At 34.7% G+C, this 23,564-nt stretch overlaps 3 protein-coding genes across 9 annotated transcripts; 2 read left to right on the forward strand and 1 right to left on the reverse strand.

Annotated features, from left to right (window-relative positions):
- Positions 1–506: 506 nt before the first annotated feature.
- On the forward strand, positions 507–4,202 carry LOC109153284. Of its 3 annotated transcripts, none has more exons than XR_002049487.1 (7): positions 507–647; positions 1,039–1,151; positions 1,242–1,311; positions 2,052–2,161; positions 2,656–2,770; positions 3,303–3,446; positions 3,674–4,202. XR_002049487.1 is itself a non-coding variant. In XM_019301161.1 (7 exons), exons 2-6 carry the CDS (start codon positions 1,088–1,090, stop codon positions 3,385–3,387), a joined length of 444 nt encoding a protein of 147 aa, XP_019156706.1. In that variant the 5' UTR covers positions 508–647; positions 1,039–1,087; the 3' UTR covers positions 3,388–3,432; positions 3,871–4,202. The 3 variants fall into 3 exon arrangements, 1 of the variants encoding a protein (XP_019156706.1); XR_002049488.1 differs by having other exon boundaries at positions 1,053–1,151; XM_019301161.1 differs by having other exon boundaries at positions 508–647; positions 3,303–3,432; positions 3,871–4,202.
- On the reverse strand, positions 3,693–8,348 carry LOC109153283 (pectin acetylesterase 8-like). Of its 2 annotated transcripts, none has more exons than XM_019301160.1 (12): positions 8,078–8,348; positions 7,174–7,308; positions 6,519–6,601; positions 6,120–6,249; positions 5,930–6,009; positions 5,759–5,845; positions 5,533–5,657; positions 5,363–5,423; positions 4,594–4,725; positions 4,400–4,505; positions 4,116–4,261; positions 3,693–4,023 (listed from the first exon to the last, which is right to left on the reverse strand). In XM_019301160.1, the coding sequence occupies exons 2-12, from the start codon at positions 7,295–7,297 to the stop codon at positions 3,916–3,918; spliced, it is 1,182 nt and encodes a 393-aa protein (XP_019156705.1). In that variant the 5' UTR covers positions 7,298–7,308; positions 8,078–8,348; the 3' UTR covers positions 3,693–3,915. The 2 variants fall into 2 exon arrangements, with proteins under 2 accessions (XP_019156705.1, XP_019156704.1); XM_019301159.1 differs by having other exon boundaries at positions 7,174–7,298; positions 8,078–8,180.
- A 5,180-nt stretch (positions 8,349–13,528) lies between these two features.
- On the forward strand, positions 13,529–22,859 carry LOC109153282 (carbon catabolite repressor protein 4 homolog 4). Of its 4 annotated transcripts, none has more exons than XM_019301155.1 (10): positions 13,529–13,637; positions 13,825–13,931; positions 14,041–14,081; positions 15,484–15,533; positions 16,028–16,097; positions 16,204–16,325; positions 16,594–16,724; positions 16,811–16,961; positions 21,933–22,080; positions 22,198–22,859. In XM_019301155.1, the coding sequence occupies exons 1-10, from the start codon at positions 13,576–13,578 to the stop codon at positions 22,501–22,503; spliced, it is 1,188 nt and encodes a 395-aa protein (XP_019156700.1). In that variant the 5' UTR covers positions 13,529–13,575; the 3' UTR covers positions 22,504–22,859. The 4 variants fall into 4 exon arrangements, with proteins under 4 accessions (XP_019156700.1, XP_019156702.1, XP_019156701.1 ...); XM_019301157.1 differs by having other exon boundaries at positions 16,817–16,961; XM_019301156.1 differs by having other exon boundaries at positions 13,538–13,637; positions 13,831–13,931.
- Positions 22,860–23,564: the final 705 nt, after the last annotated feature.

The following is a 23,564-nucleotide window of genomic DNA, read 5'->3' on the forward strand; positions in this document are numbered from 1 at the left end:
CCTTGACCTGTAGACCGGGACCGAACGGCTTGACCTCGCCTGATTATAAGTGGGAACACGGACTCGGGGTATATATCCTATCATATATATTTTTACAAATAAATTAATATATAAAGAACATATCATTAAACTCAAAGGAATAGTGCTCAATGCTCATCATGCTTTATCGAATGTAGGTACTTGCCTGATAAGTCCGACAGCTTGAGACTTAGGGTTAGATCTGATCCGATCGTGAAAATAAAATAATAAATAATCGATTAGCTCGAACTAAAGCCTGACTGGGCTAGTCAAAAATTTGACGGACTGACCTGATTGACATTCAACTGTAAGTACAAAATATATTAACTGCAAATACATAATTTTCGAGTCAGAGTCTACAATAAAAATGAACCATGGTCCATGCTATAACAATTGATTTTTATGTAATTGGTAAAGGTTCAAACCTTTTTTTGGGCCTAGCTTGTTGAGCCCACTACATTTGAGTGGCCCAACTGGGCAATTTCATCATCGCTCAGACGCTCACTACCTGATTTTGCCCCTTCAGTTTTGCCGCCCTCTCGGCTGTGATCTATGGTCTTCGCTCTTAGCAGCTCTCAAGCTTTTCAGCCTAATTAAGCGACAATCTTCTTCGCACTTCTCGTCCAAAGGTCCTTCTATCGTCTCTCAGCTTCTGAAATTACATAGTAATTGTGAATCTGTTTAAACTGTTTATTTATTTTATCTAGTTATATAAGAATTGGCTGAATGGCTTGGATTTTGATTGATTGTATCCGAAAATGCTACGGTTTCAGCAAAAATGTAGTATTCAGGAAGATTGTAGCGTGTTTTCCATTTCATTCAAGTAATTTAAAAATTTCTTAAAATTCCCCCCACTTTTGTGCTTCTAATGACTAGTATAGATAGTTAGATACCTCAATGGCTCAATTCTAAGAACAGAGATAGGCTTGCTTTTGTAAAGCAACAGTCTGGTGCCTGAGGACAGTGGAATGAAGTTACGGTATGACTATGGTGTTCCAAACTAATTTTTGTTATTTGCAGTTGTTTGCCTCTAGGAGGTGCTTGTGTTTCCTGTTGCTAACACAGAACAATGGACTGGGCTTCCGTGCATAAAATCTGGGATAAATGGGCTTCTAACCATGTTGGTTGTTCAGGTGAGCAATGGAAATGTACTATTGTGTTGTGGGAGTGTCTGGTCTATTTTATAGATTATAATTTACTTACATTGATTGTGTGACCTGAAGGTCAATCTTTGAAGGCTGCTTTGCTTATAAATTATGACCCAAATGGACCATCTCGCCTTCTTTCTACCATGTGAGTGCATAACCTTTTTTTTTTTTTGGTGCTGGTTGGATGCGTGTAACAATGGGTATTAGCCTATTAGAGTTTGTACTATAGTTTTCCCTCCTGTTGCTATGCTATACAGATCATTATTTTTAGCACTTGAGTACTTTTAATAGACTGCTTCCAAGACATTCTCAGGTGAAATGGTGATTTTTGTGGTTTCACATTCTGGAGCAGTAGTATGTTGCTATGTATTTATCTTTCTTGCTCTATGAGATGTGCAACCATGCAAATTTTGTATGATGGATGCAATGGTTTGTTCATCAGGAGAAATTTACTTTTTTTGCACCCCCTGCTGGAGATTGTAATATTCAACTGTTCAAGTGTTCCTTCTCATCAACAATAAGTGCATTTACCAATATAATAACAAAATTAATTCCATTGCACGTAATCTGAGAAAAGAAATTCCATTGCACATGATCGAACTTTGTTAAGAAATGATAATTTTGAAGGCCCATCTGGTGGCAAAGAGCCACCACCAAGGCACCAAGTCACCAACTGATAATAAGGCAGAAGCTTCCAAATCATTATTTCTTAACAAGTTACAAGTTTTTATTGTGTTATACTGAAACGTTGGAGCTTCACAACCAATTAAAGTTAAACTTCATATAGATGCCTTCATAATTGTAGAAGATATGAAGTTGAGTTTGTTTGCAGTACCACATGGATATGAATTTGGATTGGAATAATGGATTATTTGTTTCTTATAGTGCAGAACAAGAAGGGATAAAAGCAGATCCAATGGAATTGAGTCAACTTGTTAATTTTGTTAAGAGAAACAAGTTCCAGAGTGAGACCTTTTTTATCGGGCAGAATCAATGTAAGTTCTATTGTTGACACAATTTATTTATGTTTGCTCATACTCTCATTGATTTGTTGCTTTAACAATGATTCATGTTTTAAGTAATCGAAGCTCTAGTTCTCCAGTTATTTGACCATTATCTCACTGCAGTTTTATTACATTTGTTTTTAAGTCATTATTATATTCAATGATTGGATGGATATCATGATTGGATTCCCAGGCCCATCACTTTGAGAAGTGAATGGAATTGTTTATGTTTTTTTATCTTAGAAAAATCACTAAGCTAGTTGGTTATGTGTGCCTGGAAGGAGATTTCCTACTCTCTAGGTCTAGAAAATATCACTGAAGCTACATATAAAAATATATGCATGATACAAGCTGGATATTGTTGCACTGTTGCAGTAAACACAGTAGGAATGAATAGATTCCCAAATTGAATTGTAAAATATTTTTAGTTATATTCATTTTAATTTCAAACTTATAAATTCAGGTTGATGAAATTTTGTTGACAGATCTTGTCACATCAATTCATGAGACTTGGTTCTGTGCAAGATGCTTGAACACTTCTAAACCTGCTGGTGAAGGTGTGATTATCATGCAAACAGCGGCATTCCTCTTGGTTGGACTGTAAGCATTTGATATATTTTGGGTATTTCTATCAAATGTGTAGTATGAAGTCCTGATGCCACTTTGTTGGTTGTAAGTTGAAAGCAACAAAACAATGTTGGAAGTAAGTGTAGGGTTAGGGAAGAGCTCGAGAGGCAGGTTTGGAAGAAAAAAGATTGGGGAGGGGGATACTTTATTAAAATTTTGAATGAACTGTGAAGTTATGTATATGGTGTTAAAAGGGACATTATGCTAAAAGTGTTGTAAGGTATGCTAACATGTAATTAGGGATTAATTAAGATTCACTAAAAATTACGAATTCAAAGTTAATCCTGTAGTGTCTTATAAGATCATGAGGTAGATCAGTAGATGTAACTGTTGTTGCCTGCAAATTGTAGCATCATTATTTCTCTAGTTATCTGGTCCCAACTTCAAGTAGGTCCAGCTCATATTCCTTGAAAATTAATATTATCTTGGCACAATTGTAAATTATTGTGGTTCTTTTCATTGCAACAAGAAGTCAACAACCAGACCTTGTGTTGTCTTTATGCAGGTATGATGGCTCTATAGGCCCAGCATCTCGTGCAATGGTAGCTGTTGACCAGTTTGCATGGCAACTAAATCGAAGAAATCTTTGAATTTGGGATGCTTGGGTGTGTCAAGTGTATAGTATTCATGTTAAGGTTTGTGTTTGACATTTTGGTTATGTAGTAGTACCTCCTTGTAGCAACCTTCCTCTAACTGAAATTTTATCTCAAAATATTTCTTAGCTATTGAGGTGTTTGGTTGTTGGAAATTAGGAAACAATATTTCTGTCCTTCTAAAAGAAAGTGTCTTCCTGGCTCAACAAACATCCTCTTTTTTATTTTACTTTTAATTGTTCTTATGTGTTCAGATGGGATCTCTTGCAAAGTTGCAATTAGCAGAAACATTTTACAGTATCTGATAAGAAAAGTATTACACGTTTTGAACTTTTGATTTACATAGTACAAAAGCATTATGCATATGTGAACATAAACTTTGTCCTTTCCTCCCTAACCATCTTCTTTCCCCCCCAAAATTTCATTGTTTCCTGTAATAATTAGCTAATTGCTACAACAATTTAATTTTCTGTCTACCAGATTCTAGAGTTCCTTTCATTTTGTATACAACCATGGAGATCTGGATCAAGAATTAGACTGGGAGAAGCAACTTTTGTTACATGGGTAAGGGCAATCTATCTTCTGAAACTGATTTCTGTCAAAAAACCATTCTCCAGCTGCTTCTGCAATTGTCTGCACATTGCATTTTCATCAAAACATGTCAATAGAATCCTAGTACTCTCTGCCATTTAACATTATAATACCATGTCACCAGTATAAATTACCTTATTGAACAACCTTGGAGAGTTGGGGCTGTGCCACAAGTTCTGCAATTCAGTGTGGCAGTGCAAATAACAGGAGTTGATATAGTATCCTCTTGCTGAAGATGGTCCTAGTTCGTTCAATGCTCTTACTAACTTGGATCTAAAACCTGGAGATTTATATGGCATAAAAACATTTGTTTTTATTAAATGCGAGATTTTTTTAGGGGACATATTATTCTTTTTATCTATCATCTTATCCTATCTCAAGAACTTAAAAAGTAAATAGAATTTAGTTGTAGTGTTACCTTGTATAGCATTGAGCTGTTGAGGTTGGCATTCAGCTAAATTAGTCTTGCAATTCATCCACTCTCCACTGGGATCAACATGGTCAGGAATCAAGCTGACCCTCACCTGATTTCCAATATTATTCACTAGGTTTAGGAAAACAAATCCAAAAAGTTAAAAAAAAACATAGAATATTTCCTGAAAATAGGCAAACCTGCCAATAGTCATAGGCTGAGTTGATTAGGAACAATGGTGTTTGGATATATGAAGCTGTGTTCTGTGGGAAGAAGCATAGACCAGGGTTCAACTTTGACATACATGTTCGATGCAGATTTTTAGCAGAGCCCTGAAACCAATTCCAAGCAACAAATTAGAAAATAGAATTATTATTATGTTTTGTATAACAAGGGTAATCTGGAACCACTATTCGATAGTGTGCATTGCGTAAATTCCGTTCATGTGTAATAGCTTGCAAAACATACAAAAAAGGTAAACTACACTAGAAAGATTTTGTGTGATAGGTTTGACCGAGAGGGTATTGACAAGAATTGAACTTGTGACTTTCTAGTATGATAATAATGCTCCACCAACTTGGCCATCTCTCCTTTTTTTTTTTTTTTTTTTTTTTTTTTTTTTTTTTGGTCTTATGTTTATTAGGTCACTTTCACATTTAGTCTACAAATATATTATTTTTGTCTCATTTGATGCACAATTTCAATCTTTGCGGCATTTAGTCGAGATGAATAGACGATAACTTTTCTGATAGACAAGTCATATTTCTAGTTTGAAACCATACATTTTTTCTTCTCAAAAGTGCCATTATGTTCAAGCTAGTGTGATTTTGAATTGAAAATATGACAAATTTTGATTGTTTTTTATCAAAATGGGGCAAAAATGATATTTGGAGGATCAGATACGAAAGTGATTAATAATTGTGGACCAACCCTAGAAATAATTCTTCACAATAAAAGAAAGATTCTCACATGTAAGGTAACAACATCATTGTAGAACTGTTGAATGATTGGCTCACCAGTAATGGTCTTCCTGCAACAATTCAATAACCAAATCTTTTGGTAAACAAGAAAAAAAAAAGATTATTTAATATATTCATATAAAGAAAAATAAAATAAAAAATGTTGGGGAGAAAGTTTACACATCTATGAAGAATCCAGCATCTGACAAACATTTTACTCTGCCAGCATGCGGTAAAAATGCTTTAAACTTGTCACAGTGCAGGATAGAAGTTAATCCTCCAGCTGAACACCCAGATAGGATTGCCTGACAGTAAAAATTTAATTACATTTTAGTCTGTAAATATTCTCATTTTATTTTTATTTTTGTTTTTGAATTTCTAGTGTTTATGTGAGGTCCATACTTACATTTCTAGCATTCTTCATCCCCTTTGCCAGTAAATCCTCCATTACTGCCTGGAAAATCCTTGCACCTCTGAAGTGGAGATTGTTGACCTGACTTGTGACAGGTTTGAATCCCAGTTAGAAAATATGTATGAATTGATACTATATTGTAGCAGAATCAATAATATGACTTACAGGATTGACAACTTCCACATCACCAGTGAATGATGCACCATCACAGTATCTGACCTTGACCCTATTCCAATTGTAGAAATCTAGAATTTCATTAAAAAAACAAAAATCAACTTCATTATTTTCTCAAAATGATCATTAAAAATAAATTTGAAAACCATGTAAAACCAACAACCACAATTAGAATCTTTACATGGATTAAGTGAATAATCATTGCTCATAATCCCACTGAAAGCAAGAGGTGTTTCCATTAGCTTGGAGGATCCCAAATGCGTTCTCCTTCTGCTATTGCAATCCCTGATATTATTACACCATCCTCCTCCCTATATAAAAAGTCACGGGTGAGTGGAGCCTAGGTCTTCCTAGTACAATTTATCTCTTCTGTGTGGTTTGTAGATTATTATACAGGAGCGAAGTTTATTCCGTGTACACTTTCGAATAATAGTGCAATGACTACATGCTTCTCACGTTATAACAAATAATTAAAAAAATTAGTGTATTTTTTTAGCTAGATAACTTAAACAAGTTAATTAATTCTGATAATCTATTTATTTATTCCATTTAAAAACAATAAATAAACAAAAATTACAACCTCAATTTGGACCAACCAATTGTTGACGCCATTGCCAAAACCTCTGTCTAGATGATAAGCTGGTGGACTTCCATCCAAGCATACTTCAACAAAAAAAAAAGTGTATATTCAAGATTTAATAATAATAAAATAAGAAAATTATAAGGTTAGTACCAGTAGTTTGGTACAAATTAATAGCCTTTGGTAAAATAATTTGCCTATCAGCTAATTTTGACTAATTTGATTAAACAACTAAGTGTTTGATTAATTAATTTTTTGTAACATCTTATTGTTCCAAAATATTAAAATTCAAAAAGTTGTTCAAAACAACTTTTTCGACTAGCATTTTGAGAAAGTAATTTTGTATGTAATCAGCTAAAAGTTAATTTACTAAACATCTTTCTACAATCATCTAATGCTATCAACTAGTTAAACCCACTAACCCAATCAGCTAGTAGTTATTTACCAAACACCCCATTATGAACATGATTAATAATAATAATAATAATAATTAATTAATTATTATTATTATTATTATTATCATTATTATTATTATTATTATTATTATTATTATTATTATTATTATTATTATTATTATTATTATTATTATTATTATTATTATTATTATTATTATTATTATCTTAAAATTTTCTACAACGACAATAATAATTCTTACCGGCCCCTTTCTCAACAGCGCTCTCAAGAATGGTAATATCAACGAAGAGACCTTCTACTGTGATAAGAAGCAGCAGTGAAAAAGAAAAACCACACAGCCATTGCTGCACTTTTCTTCCTTCCATTTTGCAGTTTTCTTTGTTTAATCAAAGCATGAAAAATGAAAGAAACTTAAAAGAAACAAAAGATTGGTACCTTAATAAAAGGAAACAACGTGAATTCCTTGTACACTAAACAACATACTTAAATATGGAATGAAATCAAATATGGAATATATGTCTGTATGTGTATACACGCACTGCACCCACACACATATATTTGGTCCAACAATTAACTTATAGTGGAGTAAGAAGAGCATGATTCTCATTGTTAAGGATCACAAACAAGTTCGATTCTTGCTAACATCTTCTCAACAATTAAGCTAATTGCATTGGGTCTTCCTAGCTAGTACAGTTTACTGTTCCTATGTGATTTAACCAATGCATATACTCAGATAATGATTACGGGTTTCCTTATAACCCAATAAACATTATATTCAAAAGGTTTTTATATAGGGAATGATATAAACATGTTACCCAAACATTCAATCCTCTTTTGGTGTACATATTTAGCTAACAAGAGTTCATCACATAAGAAACTCATACCATATCCATACATAAATTCCACCTTATCATGCATGGAGTCTAGCTATTACCAAAGCCATTTAAATGGAATATAATTCAAGATTCGTGACTAGCCTGACTTCTTTACGCGTATAACATAACCGCATTTAATCAGTCAATAAATTTTAAAAACTTATCAATCAGAAAAAGACGAAGTCCAGATAGAAAGTAAACCTAATTAGTTGTACATATATATGATGGATGATAATTAATAAAGTGATGTATACATAAAATGCAACTAACCTTAATTGCTCCGAGCTAGAAGAACAAAGTACGTGAAGGTGACTAAGAGTTTAATTTGATTTGTTTTTCAAAAGTGATGAGAAAGAAGAGAAGACTTGTGTGCCTTATATAATGTGTTATGAGGGGTTCTCAACTCTATTGCGTCATTAAAGAGACAACTTCATCGGACGAAACATCCTTATCTCGTTAAAGCATGCCCACCATCTACTTTAAAGATAGAGTAGATTCAAGGTTCGAAAATTTATTATTTCGGGCTAACCTCTCAACTAACGATCTAATTGATTAAGTTTTCTAATTATAGAAAAAAGTGGTGGGCGTTACTGATCACTTTCGATGAATGATTGGTAACCATAACAAAGGGATTTCAATCATATATATCTCTTATGTTGTTGACAAAGTTATTTTGATATACCAGAAATGCTAAGGTTTCAATCATTTTAGGTGGTTGAAAAAGGTGATTATTTAGCCTTATTGATTAACAACACACACATATCGGACATGGTTAAATTTAGTATAGGTGTAGACATGGGATTCAATATGCACACGTCTTTAAACATTTAGAATTTTATAAATTTATAATTATTGAGACTACATATATACACATCTCTTGATTTTCTTTTAATTTTAATTTCACTGATAGTCTAACGGATCATATCTTTTTTATTTTTTACTACAAAAAAGAAGAAGAAGAAGTTGTAAGGGTTACCACTTACCGGTGTAGTCACTTCCTAAGGGTAGTCACGTGTTAATAGGAACAAAGGATTTTCAAGATCCCCAATGCAGTCGGAAAAGTTATTTCTAACCAGAAATCCTAAGGTTCGATCATTTTTAATTTGAATATATATATATATAGTTAACAAATGTGAGATTTCTAGTAGTGATTAATCATGAATGCATACCAAGCGTGGTTAAATTTAGTATATGTATAGACTATTCTATACACACACATCTTCAAATATTTATTAGAAGTTTATAATTTTCGAGATTTAAGTCATCTCTTGATTTCCTTCCCTAACAACGACATGCACAACTATAGTTATTTGTTAAAATTTTATAACTCGAGACCAAGTCATCTCTTGATTTTCTTTTTGATCGCGACATGCACAACTATACTTATTGCTTGACTAGGAAATTATTAACTTTTGGATCACCATAATTAAGCCACGACCAGGCCAACTACGACGCCATTTCAACTATACATAAATATTGGTTCATTGAAGTTTATTGCATCGTTAGATGGCGAGACGTATGGGTAGGATAAGACCTTAAGGGTATCAATTCCCTCATAACTTTAAAGTAACTGATTCTCAAGACTCAAATAATACAAGACCGAGACTCACGTCATCTTATCCATATATCCATGGGTACACATAGCTAGTTAGTCAAGCTACTATAGTGACTTGTGAAGTCTTTGCGTTTTTAAGGTGGGGAAGAAGGAAGAATTACTTACCCAAATTGCATTGTATCGTCATATCAACTTTGTCTTCTTCTTCATTTGTCTCTTTCTCTTGTCATCTCTTTTGGTTTAAGCAGAGATTATATTTTATATGTTGATTGAGTTTTGGGCATTAAAAACCATCCCATACGTACGACTGCTACTTAATAATATTTAATTAGTCAAACATCTTAAAAGAAATTAGTTTGCGCTTTGTGAATCAAGTAATACTCGAATGACATGTTTGGTTCGTAGACTAAGGTTAGAATGAAATACTAGTTCTGGAAAAAAAAAAAGACGTTTCATTATGGGTCATACTTATGTGAGATTGTCTTATGGATCCTTATTCGTGGGTCGGGTTGGATCGAATCAACATGCAAATGTCATACTTATATACGCGAATGTCATACTTATATGCTCAAATATAATACTAATTAGGAATAAATATTTTATTACTTATAAGAAAAAAATGTAATATTTTTGTATTTTGATGTAAAAGTATTACTCCGTATATTTTCCATCAAAAATATTACAGTTTCCATAATAAGTAATGTTGGCAAGTGACTCTTACTTGTAAGGGAAAATATAATACTTTTGAGAAAAAAATGTAATACTTTTAAATCGAAATGTAAAAGTATTATATTTTCCCTTAAAAATATTACATTTATACTTATAAGTAACAAAAAATTAAAATTTATAATTGATTAATTAGTACTACATTCGAGCGTATAAGTATGACATTTGTGCGTATAAGTATTACATTTTTATCTTGACTCGACCCAACCCGACACGTCTCACGATGAGACAGTTTCACACAAGTTTTTACCTTCATTGTTTGGTAGTACCTTTTTTTTTTTTTTTTTTTTTAAATTTTAATTCTGGGAAATAGTATTCCCAGAAATGATCTATATATCTTGTAAGGGGAATATCAATTCCAAGAACTAGCCCTAATATTAGGCTAAATTTTCAACACTCGATAAAAATGTAAATTTTCTGATCTCTCATTAAATGTTGATGCAAAAGACAAACTTTAGTAACAATATTTTGTATTTAGATTTGAATGGATTGCTTTTCCGTTGTAGCAATCCTAAATGAGAAAAAGTTTACATTTTTTTGCGAGTAATTATCGGAGATTTGGTTGCCATGACCAAATGTGATAACAAAAGTATACTTGCGCATATAATGTGTCAAAATTAATAATCAGGGACCAAATGTAAAAAATAAATAACAATTAAGGAACCAAAAGTAGCAATATCTTTTTTTTTTTTTTATTTTTAAATACATCTTAAGGGGTTAATTATTAGTTAATATCATATTTGAGGGTGTCCGCTTCACGTAAACCACACTAATTAAGAAATGTAACACATATAACGGACTCGAGTGAAAAGATGTTAACGAGAATCTAACTAATGATTTTTTAATACAAAAATCATAATTATTCACTCGGTTATTCCTTTTACGTGTAATAAGTTAGTTATGTTTCTTTGTGAATTAGGCATGAAGCAATTGCTTAGAACTAAACATAAATTAATTGATTATACTTGCACTTAACCTCTTAATTACCCCCGATAGCCGAATATTTGCCGTGCACGGCACAAGTGAAATTAGACACCATTCTTAGCTTATAGCATAATAATATATTAATATATAGTCATTTTCATCTAGTATATATGTTGGAAAAGGACCAAAATTTAATTTCAAGAATTAAAGACCATAGCATGCAGGATAATATCAGCAAACCTGGATATAGGTTGTGACTACTTAATCTCTATCCACCAAAAAAAAAAAAATAGTTATTTAAAAAAAAAATCCATATCCTCTCCTAATTTTCAAATTCTTATCCTCATTGGTAGCTTATCAATAAATTAGTCTATATCCCAAAATATAATTGATTGAGTTATTATATATGGTTTTTAGTCAATCACCTTGTGGTTTAGTAGCACAAAGTGATTCCACCAAATGGAAGGTTCGATCCCAGACGAGTTCGTATTGACTCTTTGTGCTTCAATAGGTTGAAAAATAGTTATGAACAGATACTACATCGTAACAGAATCAGTAGTACTAAAAAAAATGGTATTTGTATGCTACGTAGAATATATATATATATATATATATATATATATATATATATATATATATATATATATATATAAAAGCATCGTAGTTGGTTAATGATGTGATGTCTAGAGTAGTGGCAGTGGAATTGACCTGTATTACCAACGATACATGATCTTAGTGATCGATTTCTCAATCATAGAGACCAAGAGCAGTGTTGCAAAAATCGCGCCTAGGTGCCGATTAATCGGCGCCTAGGCGCTAGGCGGTCGGCCTTCTAGGCGCCCGCCTAGGCGTTCTAGGCGCCTGCCTAGGCGCGCTAGGCGGTTCCCAGGCGCCTAGCGAGTTTTTCAACATTGACCAAGAGTCATTCAAACTTTGGGATCGTCCAACCTGGGAGATGGTTGAATGACAATTCAAGAACTCATTCATCATTAATTAAATGTCAATGTTCAATCTTTAGCTTTGAATATGGAGCAATCTTACATCTCGAGATCAGTTGTTACATTCAATAGAATTGCTTACAATTCAACAAAGGAATTAGTCACTGAGTCGACGGTAAAAACCCTAAATACACCGAAAAATATTAGTTGGGATGATCCCTATTTATAGTACGTAATTGTATTTATTATTATTATTATTATTATTATTACATATCGTTATTAACTCTTTATTTAATTACATAAATATTGACATCAAATAGACTAATTCATGGATAGGCTTCAGATATAGCTTCAATATCAGATAATGTAATCCAACTCAATTGGATTCAATTGCGGATATGGACGTAATAATTTTTAATTATTTTATATATAATTTAGGATGGTAAACAAGCCAAGTTGAGTGGAGCTCAAAGGAGCGTTATGCTGTGCATCCGTGTGCATCATGCATGGTGCACATAGATGTAAAAACGACGTCATTTTGACGTCGACTTAAAAAAAAGAAAAAAAATTCATAACTTCATAACTATATATTCAGAATTGCATAATTACACATCCATAACTTAATAACTATACATCCATAACTTCATAACTCTAAATCCAGAATTGCATGTATAACTACACATCTATAACTTCATAACTATACATCATGAATTGCATAACCACACATCCATAACTTCATAACTATAAATCCAGAATTGCATAACTACACATCCATAACTTCATAACTACACATCCAGAATTGCATAACTATACATCCATAACTTTATAACTATAAATCCAGAATTGCATAACTACACATCCATAATTTCATAACTAAAAATTCAGAATGAATGAACTAAAAATCTAGAATAAATGAACAACATAATACTGTTGCTGGGAATTGAAACTAATATATATATTTTTAAAGTAGGACGCACGTTTTTAGTCAAAACGACGTCATTTTTGAATCCGTGTGCACCACATAATTTGCCAAGCTGAAACGTGGTAGGCTGAAGTGTAAAACACTAAGGGTGTGTTTGGTTCGCACATAGGAATCAGAATCAGAATGGGTATCAAATACTTGATAATGGTAATGGGTTTTGGTGAAAGTATTCAACATGTTTGGTAGTAGGGTGGAATGGGAATGGTTACTAATAGTAGTGCTTGAAAATAAATAAGGGAATGAAACCCTTATTGTATTTGGGTATGGATTTTTCAATTGATGGGGTATTTGAAACCCATAGTAGTGTTCTAAAAACCTATCAACCAAACAACAACAATCACTTTCATACCCATTCCTATGGGAAAAACCCACCAACCAAACACACCCTAAAACAGCATAAATTAGGGAGATGAAAGCCCATTTTGGGGCTCAAAGTTGAATACAATCATAAATTAGGGAAACTAAAGCCCATTTTCTTGATTTGGAGCTCAAAGTCGAATCCATGGACTTTCATATCTATAATCTGCGGGACTTAGCCCATTAACGAAGTCGAGCTGGGCTGTTTATCTTTCCACACCTAAAACGATCGATCCAGTGCTCTGTGCGGTGGTCATAGTCAAATTGTTTAAATCTGATAGAAATTATGCTGAAGAGCTCTTTCTTCTGCTTGATTCCTCGCTTCTCACTTGCTTGTCCATCTTCCAGGTATCTTTTATACATGAATACTCACATATTTATGGTCATATACGCAAAAAAATATGTGGATTTATATGAACCATTGTTGTATATGAGTTGACTATCACGTGTTTGATGATTTGCCTTGAAGTAATGCCTTAGGTTCATTACAGATTTCTTAGCTATCTTTTTTAATTTATTTTTTGATTCATGAAAGATATAGAACGGTTTGCTTGAGCAAAATGAGCACAGCACCTGAACCTTTGTGTCCCAAGTTCACTCCTGTTGAAAAGAGTGAAATTGCTTCAATAAGCAAATCTGAAGGTATTTTTCTTCTTGTAAAACTGTAAAGTGTCAAACCCAGTGGAATGTATTCATTTTGCTTGCAGCTTTTGATTGAAGTACCTCATGCATTTTTTTGCACTGTTTTCAGGTTTCAAATTCAGTCTTGTGTCTTATAACATTTTGGCTCAGGTAAAACACCAATATCTTGCTCTTCAAATCACGGCCATTATTTGCTTAGGCATGCAAAAAGGAGTTTGTAAGAATTTTGTGCAATAACTAGTTGAAATGCTTAATTGTATCTTTTTAAACTTTGAGATTTTAATTGATTTTTGGTTAAAAGTTAGAAGACATATTTGATCATTTTCAATTTTTTTTTTTTTGGGGTTTTTATATTATGTGTTTGTTAACTGTGGCTCTGTTTGCTAAAATAGTTAGCCTATCAGTCAAGTTTGGCTTATTTGACCACTATTAACTATTTGACTTGGTTAAATAACCAGTATGAATGTTTGATTAATTAGCTTTTTGTAAAACACTAAAATTCAAAAAGCTATTCAAAGGGCTTTTTGAGAAAGTCATTTTGTATGTAATCAGCAATCAGCTAACAGCTAATTTACCAACCATCTTTCTACACTCAACTAATGCTATCAACTAGTCAAAACCACTAATCTAATCAGTTAACAACTATTTATATTTTTAAATTAGATCTATTACTGATTTTACTTTAACTCTACATAGTACCAACTTTTTTAGCTCTAATGTTATCAGAGCAAACTTTTTTAGTCCTAACGTTATCAAAGGCTCTAAAAAATATAGTTTGAACAATTTAGGGTTATTTCGCTCAAAACGATGTTGTTTTGAGTTAAATAACACATTTAAAAAAGAAGGGAACAATAGCTAATTGGCCAACTAGGTGACCTAGTCGGTGCCTAGGCGGCCTAGTTGGTGTCTAGGAGGCCTAGTCAGCCGCCTAGACCATTGATTATGGTGATACGCTAGGCGGCCGGCCAGCGCCTAGTGCCTAGGTGCCGATTAATTGGTGTCTAGGCGGAATTTTTGCTACTGATCAGAGCATTTTTTTAGTCCTAATATTATCAGAGCAGAATTTTTTAGTCCTAATGTTATAGAGCAATAAGAAAAATTAATGTTCAGACCTTATTGCCAGATTTATAGCTCTCAATGAATTAGCATAAACTGTTCGTATATCCAGATTATGATAATATTTTAGATTAATTTAATTTTTTCAAATAGAATGTCTTTACCTAAAAATTGAAAATTAAAGGTTGTTATGTGTGGTAAGAGTATATATATTTATTCTATATAAGTTATCTTGTCTTGCGATTAAGATAGTTCATGAGATAATGTGTGTTCGGGGAGGATAATGTGTTTTGCCAGTTCATTCTTTTTATTAAAAAAGTGTTTGCTAGTTGGGACAAATAGCTGGTGATATATTAAGACTTCAATTTTCATGATTATGATTGTGGACAATTGGATTTGATTTAGTAGAGCCATTTCAAGTGATGTTTGGTTGATTATGTAGTAATCAACAATCAATTTCTTTGAAAATTCATACTTTTGACATTTTGATTTGTAGGCTTATGTAAAGAGTGCTTCATTTCCACACTCTCCGTCACCATGTCTCAAGTATGTTCCCTCTCTTGGAAAAGTCTATTGCATATGTATCTTGCTTTTTGTTTACTCTAAACACAACCATTATGTAGTTATCTATGTAAATAAGAAGTGGCTATGTATTGTGTAGTTATCTATGTAAACTGAAAGTATAGTTACTATTTCTCCACTGCTTTTTGTTGCAACTACTAGTTGTCTAGCCCAATATGCTCAATGGCCTTTCTTTCATTCTTCTAAAATTTGTTTCTCTTTCTGTTTACACACAACACACACAAATATCAAGCTTAACGTATAAGGCTCCTGTAGATTCAAATTGTGAACCCAGTTGGAGCCAAAATGTATCTTTTGTTGTAATGAACATCTCACAACTTACTTCAATCTCATTCCAGAACTTTTTGTTGTTTGATGTTTGTTAATAAAGGCCGTAAAACATGCTTCATATAGATCAAGTGTCACAATTTGACTGTAGATATGGTCAGAGTATTCAGGTAAGTTTTTGATTGCAACAGGTGGAAAGCTCGATCTCAGGCAATCTTGACTGTTCTTAAAGGCCTAGGATCAGATTTTCTTTGTTTACAGGTTTGACAATTTAGATTATTTGAACTGAATTTTCTCATCTTCTTTGTTTACATGGTCCATATTTTAGCTGGATCATTACCTGAAATCAATACTACACGTGTATTAGGAACTGGATGAGTACGATAGCTTCTACAAAAAAAATATCGAGAGTTTTGGCTACTCAAGTATCTATGTTCAAAGAGGTGGGCAGAAGAAAGATGGATGCGGGATCTTTTATAAGCCCAAAAGGTATGCTAAGTATTTCTTGTTCTGCGACTCTTACTCGTGATGCTAGAAGATAAATCAATATTAACGGAAAGTTTACTGATTATTAGTCTAAACCATTTCTCTGCAGCCTCACGGGCTATTTATGCCTTGAAGTTCTAATATGCTGTAACTCCGAACTTAAATTATAAAAATGTACATCTTAGTTAAGGTTTAGAGACATTTGCGTGCTTTTGTGTATACAAGAAATGGGAAAAGATTCCTTATCCCGTATTATGTATTTTCTAAACAGCGCAGAGTTGATTATTGAAGAAAAAATAGATTACAATGATCTTTTAAATTCAATTCAAGATGAAGCTGCAAGTCTGAAGAAAGATGTTGATCTATCAGCTAGTGGAAATAAAAGTGATGAATCGACAAATGGTACTCTTGGCCTCTTAAGTTTCTATGTTTATTTATTATATTTTATATTTTTCTGGAAAATTATACCTTCCACACCTTATATTCAGATTCAGAGCAGAAAAGCACTCAAACAGATTGCGGAGATCCTAATGATCCCCGTGTCAGACTAAAACGGGATTGTGTCGGTATTATGGCTGCCTTCAAACTCAACGATCCTTCTTGTCATCACATTATTGTTGCAAATACCCATATTTACTGGTGAGACTTGTGTCTAATTAACATGTTATAGTTTAATGTTGCTATAGATTTCTCTATCAGACCGTAACTTAAATGCCCAGTTTTGTTTTATTTTATATGCATACACACACATATTTTCTTCTTAAATTCCTGTTAATTGCCTTACCAGGTGTTGAAACACAAAAGTTGTGTCTGTAGAAATATAGCTGTTGAAGTTGTGTAGGGTTGTGTCTATTAGGATTGTGTCTCTTAGTCTGTATTTATCTATTGTCTCCTCATTGAGACAAGCAAGTAATAAAAACTTCTTCTACATCTTTCTCAACATGGTATCAAGAGCCAAAAGTCAAAATTTGAAATTTTTTTTCCGGTGAACAGTACATGTTACTGTTCATTAGAAACTAATTTTTCAAATTACTTGCTATTGGTGAGATATTTTATCAAATTAGTACTACAGCCGCCTTACCCATCCTCCGGCGACCATTACCCATTAATTCCGGTCGCCGGAATCTCCTCCACGCGCCACCGCGTTGCCGGTGCTCCGACACCACGCGCCGGCGCGTGAGGCCATCTCCGGCGGCCTTTTCCGGCGATATTCTCCAGATCGTATCGTCGGCTCTCCTCCTTTCCTTCCGTGCAATCAGATTTATTTTTGGTCACGATGTCTTCCGACGGAAATTCTGATAATTCGGGTACTATTTCTCCTGCCAATAATTTACCTACTTCTTCGAGCTCTGTTTATGTGCCTAATTTGTCTGGAAACCCGGTAATCACTTCTGAAAGATTATGTGGTTCTCAAAATTACCGCTCTTGGTCGGATGCCGTAGAATTATGGTTTATGGGCCAAGGTGTTGTTGACCACTTGCAAAAAGAAGTGGATATGATATCGGAAAAAGAAAAGACAGTTTGGCATAGATGCTCAACTTTGTAGTCTCCTTTGGCAGTCTCTTTCTCCACAATTATTGCCTTTATTCCGGCCCTTTAAGACATGTGTCGGGGTGTGGAGTCAAGCTCAATCTCTGTACACTAATGATGTCTCTCAATTCTATAATGTTGTTGACAATTTGGTTAACTTGAAGAAAGATGGTATTGATATGGAAACTTTTCTTGGCAAAGCCCTAAGTTTGATTGCTGAGTTTGGTACACTCATGCTTATTGGTGGTACACCCGCAGAGCAACTTACCCAACGAGAGAAATTCTTTGTCATACTTCTCTTAACCAAATTAGGTCCAGAATTTGAAAGCATCCGGAATCAAGTTCTTGGAAGCAACATTGTCCCGGGGACCACCGAGTTGTTCAAACGGCTCTTGCAGGTCACCTCCATTCCAGGTACTCACACATCCACTACCGAACAATCTGCTCTAGTCACACAAGGAGGTCGTGGACGAACTAACAATCGTGGTGGACAGAAAAACACTAGAGTGTGTGATTATTGTAATAGAACTGGGCACACACGAGATCAGTGTTGGAAACTTCATGGGAGACCGGTACGTACGCAAGCAAGTGTTGCTCAATCTCAACCTGGGGAACCAAATTCTCGAACCATTTCCGTTGCTGAGTATGAAGAGTTTGTTCGATTTAAAGCCACTCCCAAAGCTTCTGGTTTAACTCCTGCAGCCTACACTGATGGAACTCATACTGCCCTTGTATCACAATCTGGCCTGAGCGGACCATGGGTTATCGATTCAGGTGCCTTTGAGCATATCTCTGGTAACTCATCTTTATTTTCTCATTTCACCAAGTCTAAGTCCCTTCCATCTATTGTTTTCGGTAATGGGTCCAAGAGTACGGCTACTGCAATTGGAAAGGCTTCCCCCCTTCCTACTTTGCTTCTCTCTTCAATTCTTTATATACCTAACTGTCCTTTCAATTTAATTTCTGTTCATCAACTTACAAAATCTTTGGACTGTACGGTTACTTTTTCTTCTGATTCTGTCATTATGCAGGACCGTCGTTCGGGGAAGATGATTGGCTCGGGGTATGAATCAGAAGGACTTTATCGATTATCTACCCCAAACCCTTCTACAGTTTGCACTGCTACCATTCCTCCTTCCCCTGCCCATGACCGACTAGGACATCCTAGCCTTAAAAAATTACGGCGACTTGTCCCTAGTTTGTCTCACTTATCTACCCTAGAGTGTGAAGCCTGTTAGCTTGGCAAACATTCTAGAACATCGTTTCCTAATCGTGTTAATAAAAGAGCTGCTTTCCCTTTTTCCTTAGTTCATACTGATGTTTGGGGACCTTTTCGTTATAATTCAATTCTTGGTTTTAAATATTTTGTTACCTTCACTGATGATTTTTCTCGTTGTACATGGGTCTTTTTAATGCAAAACCGTTCTGAAGTACTTAATGTTCTTCAAAAATTTGTTAATGAGATAAAAAATCAGTTTGGGGTGTCTATTAAAACTTACGAAGTGATAATGCTGGAGAATACTTTACAACTCCTTTATCTAACTTTCTTGATTCAGCGGGCATCCTCCATGAGTCATCTTGTCCCGATACTCCACAACAAAATGGGGTATCTGAACGTAAAAATCGGCATCTCGTTGAAACAGCCCGCACCATGATTCTCCACTATAAAGTCCCTTCAGAATTCTGGGCAGATGCTATCCTTCATTCCTGTTATTTAATAAATCGTATGCCTTCATCTGTTTTACATGGTAAGATACCTTATAATATTTTATTTCCCGATAAGCCCCTTCATACTCTTCCTTTAAAAATTTTTGGGTGCACCTGTTTTGTCCGGGACACTACCCCATCCTTAAAATGCATGTTTGTTGGGTACTCTAGGTTGCAAAAGGGTTTCAGATGTTATTCCCCTGATAAGCATCGATTTTATGTATTTTCTGATGTTACTTTCTTTGAATCAACACCTTTCTTTTCGTCTAGTTTACCGACCTCCATCTCTCATTTTCCTGATGTTCTTCCTGTTCCTACTTTTCAAGGAGGGACCGAGGTACATTTACCTCAAGATCCGTCATCACCTAGAAATCCTAGTCCCTCACCTACTGAACCTCCTTTACAAAACAACGGTGTTACCCCCTTTCCTTACACTTATCATCGCCGCTCTCTACCACCCGCGACAGTTCAAATCGATGAAATCCCAACTGATTCATCTCTCGAGCTATCTATGCCCTCGAACCCGGTTCCGGCAACAAGCTCTCCTATTGCAAGTCGTGTAGGTAATAGGTCATCACGAAATCCCTTTCCCATATACAACTTTATTTCATATGATCGTCTCTCACCTTCATATAATGTTTTTATCACATGTTTATCTTCTGTTTCTGCCCCTAAATCTGTTAAAGAAGCCCTTTCCCACCCTGGTTGGCGTCAGGCTATGGTTGATGAAATGGCTGCTCTTCATTCATCGGGAACTTGGGAGTTTGTTCCATTACCCGAAGGTAAAACAACTGTTGGTTGCCGATGGATCTATACTGTGAAAGTTGGGCCCAATGGACAGGTTGATAGACTTAAAGCTCGACTGGTAGCTAAAGGATATACACCGGTTTTTGGGATTGATTACACTGACACCTTTTCACCAGTAGCTAAAATTGCTTCTGTCAGAATCTTTCTTTCTATGGCTGCCGTTCATCATTGGCCCTTGCATCAGTTAGATATTAAAAATGCCTTTCTGCATGGAGATTTAGAGGAAGAAGTCTACATGGAGCAACCTCCTGGGTTTGTTGCTCAGGGGGAGAGTAACTTGGTTTGTAAGCTCAAACGTTCTCTCTATGGTCTAAAACAATCTCCTCGTGCCTGGTTTGGACGGTTCAGCATAGTAGTGCAAAATTTTGGTTTAAATCGAAGCAAAGTTGACTATTCCGTCTTTTATAGACATCAACATGGTAAGAGCATTTATCTTGTTGTATATGTTGATGATATTGTCATTACCGGAGATGATGTTGAAGGAATACTATTGTTGAAACAACATCTATTCCAACATTTTGAAACAAAAGATCTGGGGAAGTTAAAATACTTTTTGGGAATTGAAGTAGCACAATCCAAGCAAGGAATTTGCATATCACAAAGAAAGTATGCATTGGATATACTAGAAGACATAGGTATGATGAATTGCAAACCTCTTGACACTCTTATGGATCCAAATATCAAACTCCTACCAGACCAGGGGGAGCTTATCCAAGATCCGGGAAAATATAGACGATTGGTTGGAAGATTACTTTATTTAACTGTAACTCGACCTGATATCTCTTTTGCGGTAAGTGTTGTTAGTCAGTTCTTGGCATCTCCACGTGAAAGTCATTGGGAAGTTGCCATTCGGATTTTATGATATATTAAAAAATCTCCAGGCACTGGTTTGTTATACAAAGACCATGGAAACCTTGAAATTATTGGGTACACAAGATGCAGATTGGGCAGGTGCATGAGATAGAAAATCAACATCTGGATATTGTATCTTTCTTGGTGGCAACTTAATCTCTTGGAAAAGTAAAAAGCAAAATGTTGTTGCTCGATCAAGTGCAGAAGCCGAATATCGATCTATGGCCGTTGGAACATGTGAACTTGTGTGGTTGAAAAACCTCGTTACCGAACTGCAAATTTGTACAAAGGAGTCCATGAAGCTCATTTGTGATAACCAAGCAGCTTTGCATATTGCATCAAATTCAGTTTTTCATGAAAGGACGAAACACATTGAAATTGATTGCCATTTTGTTCGAGACAAAGTTACTTTTGGAGATATTACTACATCTTTTATAGGCTCAAATAATCAATTAGCTGATATATTTACTAAAGCTTTAAGAAGTCATAGGATTGAATACATTTGTAACAAGCTTGGTGCATATGATATACATGCTCCAGCTTGAGGGAGAGTGTTGAAACACAAAAGTTGTGTCTGTAGAAATATAGCTGTTGAAGTTGTGTAGGGTTGTGTCTATTAGGATTGTGTCTCTTAGTCTGTATATATTTATCTATTGTCTCCTCATTGAGACAAGCAAGTAATAAAAACTTCTTCTACATCTTTCTCAACACCAGGGATCCCGAATGGATAGATGTCAAACTGGCACAAGCCAAATATTTGCTACGTCGCTTAGCTGAATTCAAGTCAAGAGTGTCGGACCAATTTGGCTGCTCGCCTTCTGTATTAGTAGCAGGTGACTTCAATTCAGTCCCCGGGGATCAAGTAAGTATTTCAAACCTTCTGTATCTGAAGTAGTTTCTCCTTGTCCGAAAACCAATTTGCATATGCTTTTAAAGGCAGCGTTTTGAAGCGCCATGACATAATCTCACTTTGTTTTAGGTATACCAATACATTGTTTCTGGTACCTCTCCGCTCGGTCCTCAGCCAGAAATCTCAGATGAGATGCCTATTCCGGTATGCAGTGTATATGCATACACTAAAGGGGAGCCTCCGTTCACCAACTGCACCCCCGGTTTTACAGGAACTCTGGATTACGTTTTGTTTTCACCTTCTGGAGATATAAAACCAGTTAGCTGCCTCGAACTTCCGGGACCAGAATCATCCGATGTACAAGGTTGGTTGCCCAATTACTACCACCCAAGTGACCATCTCCCAATTGGCGCCGAATTTGAAGTCGATCCATAAGCGAATTTCCATATATGGTTAGCTTCTCCTTCTTCCCTCCATACTAAGGGCTCACAATTCTTCTCTTAAATGATTTTTTTCACCTCCGCGCGCGTCAACTGAAAGATATGTTCTGTTTCAACTTTCAACTAAAAGCTTAAGCTGATAGTGAGATTATACATTTATATTTCTATATACTGTATGCTCAACGTCGTCTTTCCCTGTGTTTTGTTGCATTTCATGGTTTTCAAAACATTGCTGCAACTGTATTTTCGAAAAAACTTGAGTTCAATATGATTCTTGGATGCAAAGTTCCTGGGGCTGTACGGAATTGAAACCTTAAAATTTTTGATATATCCAATGATTTGTCTGAGCTAGGTAGACACTATCACACTCATTTTTGAACACATTAATGATAAGTATGAGCTTTCTCAGTCACTTGTCTGCATATACCACATGCAATTGTATATTTTCCTATACTTTTTTTTTTTGTTTTGTTTTTTTAACTGAAAACTATATTTTCCTATACTATTTGCTATCCGTGCTGGGCAAAAATCAAGGACGGCCCTGATTGAAGCCACTTATACCGTGACCATTGACATAACGTTCATTTTTAGTATACTAAATTTATTTTTAATACACTAAACGTTTATTTTTAATAAATGAATCATCAATATATTAAAAATGATAATTTCAGTATATTGAAAATGAATATTTATCTATGGTCCACAATATAATTTGTCGAAGCCAGTGATATGAAAGAGAAGAGTGATGGCACTTGTCATACATCATATTAGATAATGGCCCTATTTGGTAAATGGTTGTTAGCTATTAGCTGATTGGATTAATTAGAGGGTATAACTAGTTGATAACATTAGCTTATTGTAGAAAGGTGTTTGGTAAATTAGCTGTTAGCTGATAGCTGTTTGGTATAATTTCTTTTCTCAAAAACTAATTGAAAAGTTGCTTTGAGCAGCTTTTTGATTTTAGCATTTTGAAGTTACAAAAAGCTAATTAACCAAACACTTAACAGTCCGTTTGGTTCGCTGGAAAATATTTTATGGGAAATGGAATTCAAATTC

The sequence above is a fragment of the Ipomoea nil genome, unplaced genomic scaffold, assembly GCF_001879475.1.
Source record: "Ipomoea nil cultivar Tokyo-kokei standard unplaced genomic scaffold, Asagao_1.1 scaffold2480, whole genome shotgun sequence".
Lineage (NCBI taxonomy): Eukaryota > Viridiplantae > Streptophyta > Magnoliopsida > Solanales > Convolvulaceae > Ipomoea > Ipomoea nil.

Coding starts and splice junctions, on each gene's coding strand:
- LOC109153284 (XM_019301161.1), top strand. CDS start 1,088: ATGGACTGGGCTTCCGTGCATAAAATCTGGGATAAATGGGCTTCTAAC. Junction 1,152..1,241: donor TAACCATGTTGGTTGTTCAG/GTGAGCAATGGA, acceptor TGTGACCTGAAG/GTCAATCTTTGAAGGCTGCT. Junction 1,312..2,051: donor TCTCGCCTTCTTTCTACCAT/GTGAGTGCATAA, acceptor TGTTTCTTATAG/TGCAGAACAAGAAGGGATAA.
- LOC109153283 (XM_019301160.1), bottom strand. CDS start 7,297: ATGGAAGGAAGAAAAGTGCAGCAATGGCTGTGTGGTTTTTCTTTTTCA. Junction 5,846..5,929: donor ATGTGGAAGTTGTCAATCCT/GTAAGTCATATT, acceptor GTCACAAGTCAG/GTCAACAATCTCCACTTCAG. Junction 4,262..4,399: donor ACAGCTCAATGCTATACAAG/GTAACACTACAA, acceptor ATAAATCTCCAG/GTTTTAGATCCAAGTTAGTA.
- LOC109153282 (XM_019301155.1), top strand. CDS start 13,576: ATGCTGAAGAGCTCTTTCTTCTGCTTGATTCCTCGCTTCTCACTTGCT. Junction 13,638..13,824: donor CTTGCTTGTCCATCTTCCAG/GTATCTTTTATA, acceptor GATTCATGAAAG/ATATAGAACGGTTTGCTTGA. Junction 16,962..21,932: donor GCAAATACCCATATTTACTG/GTGAGACTTGTG, acceptor TCTCAACACCAG/GGATCCCGAATGGATAGATG.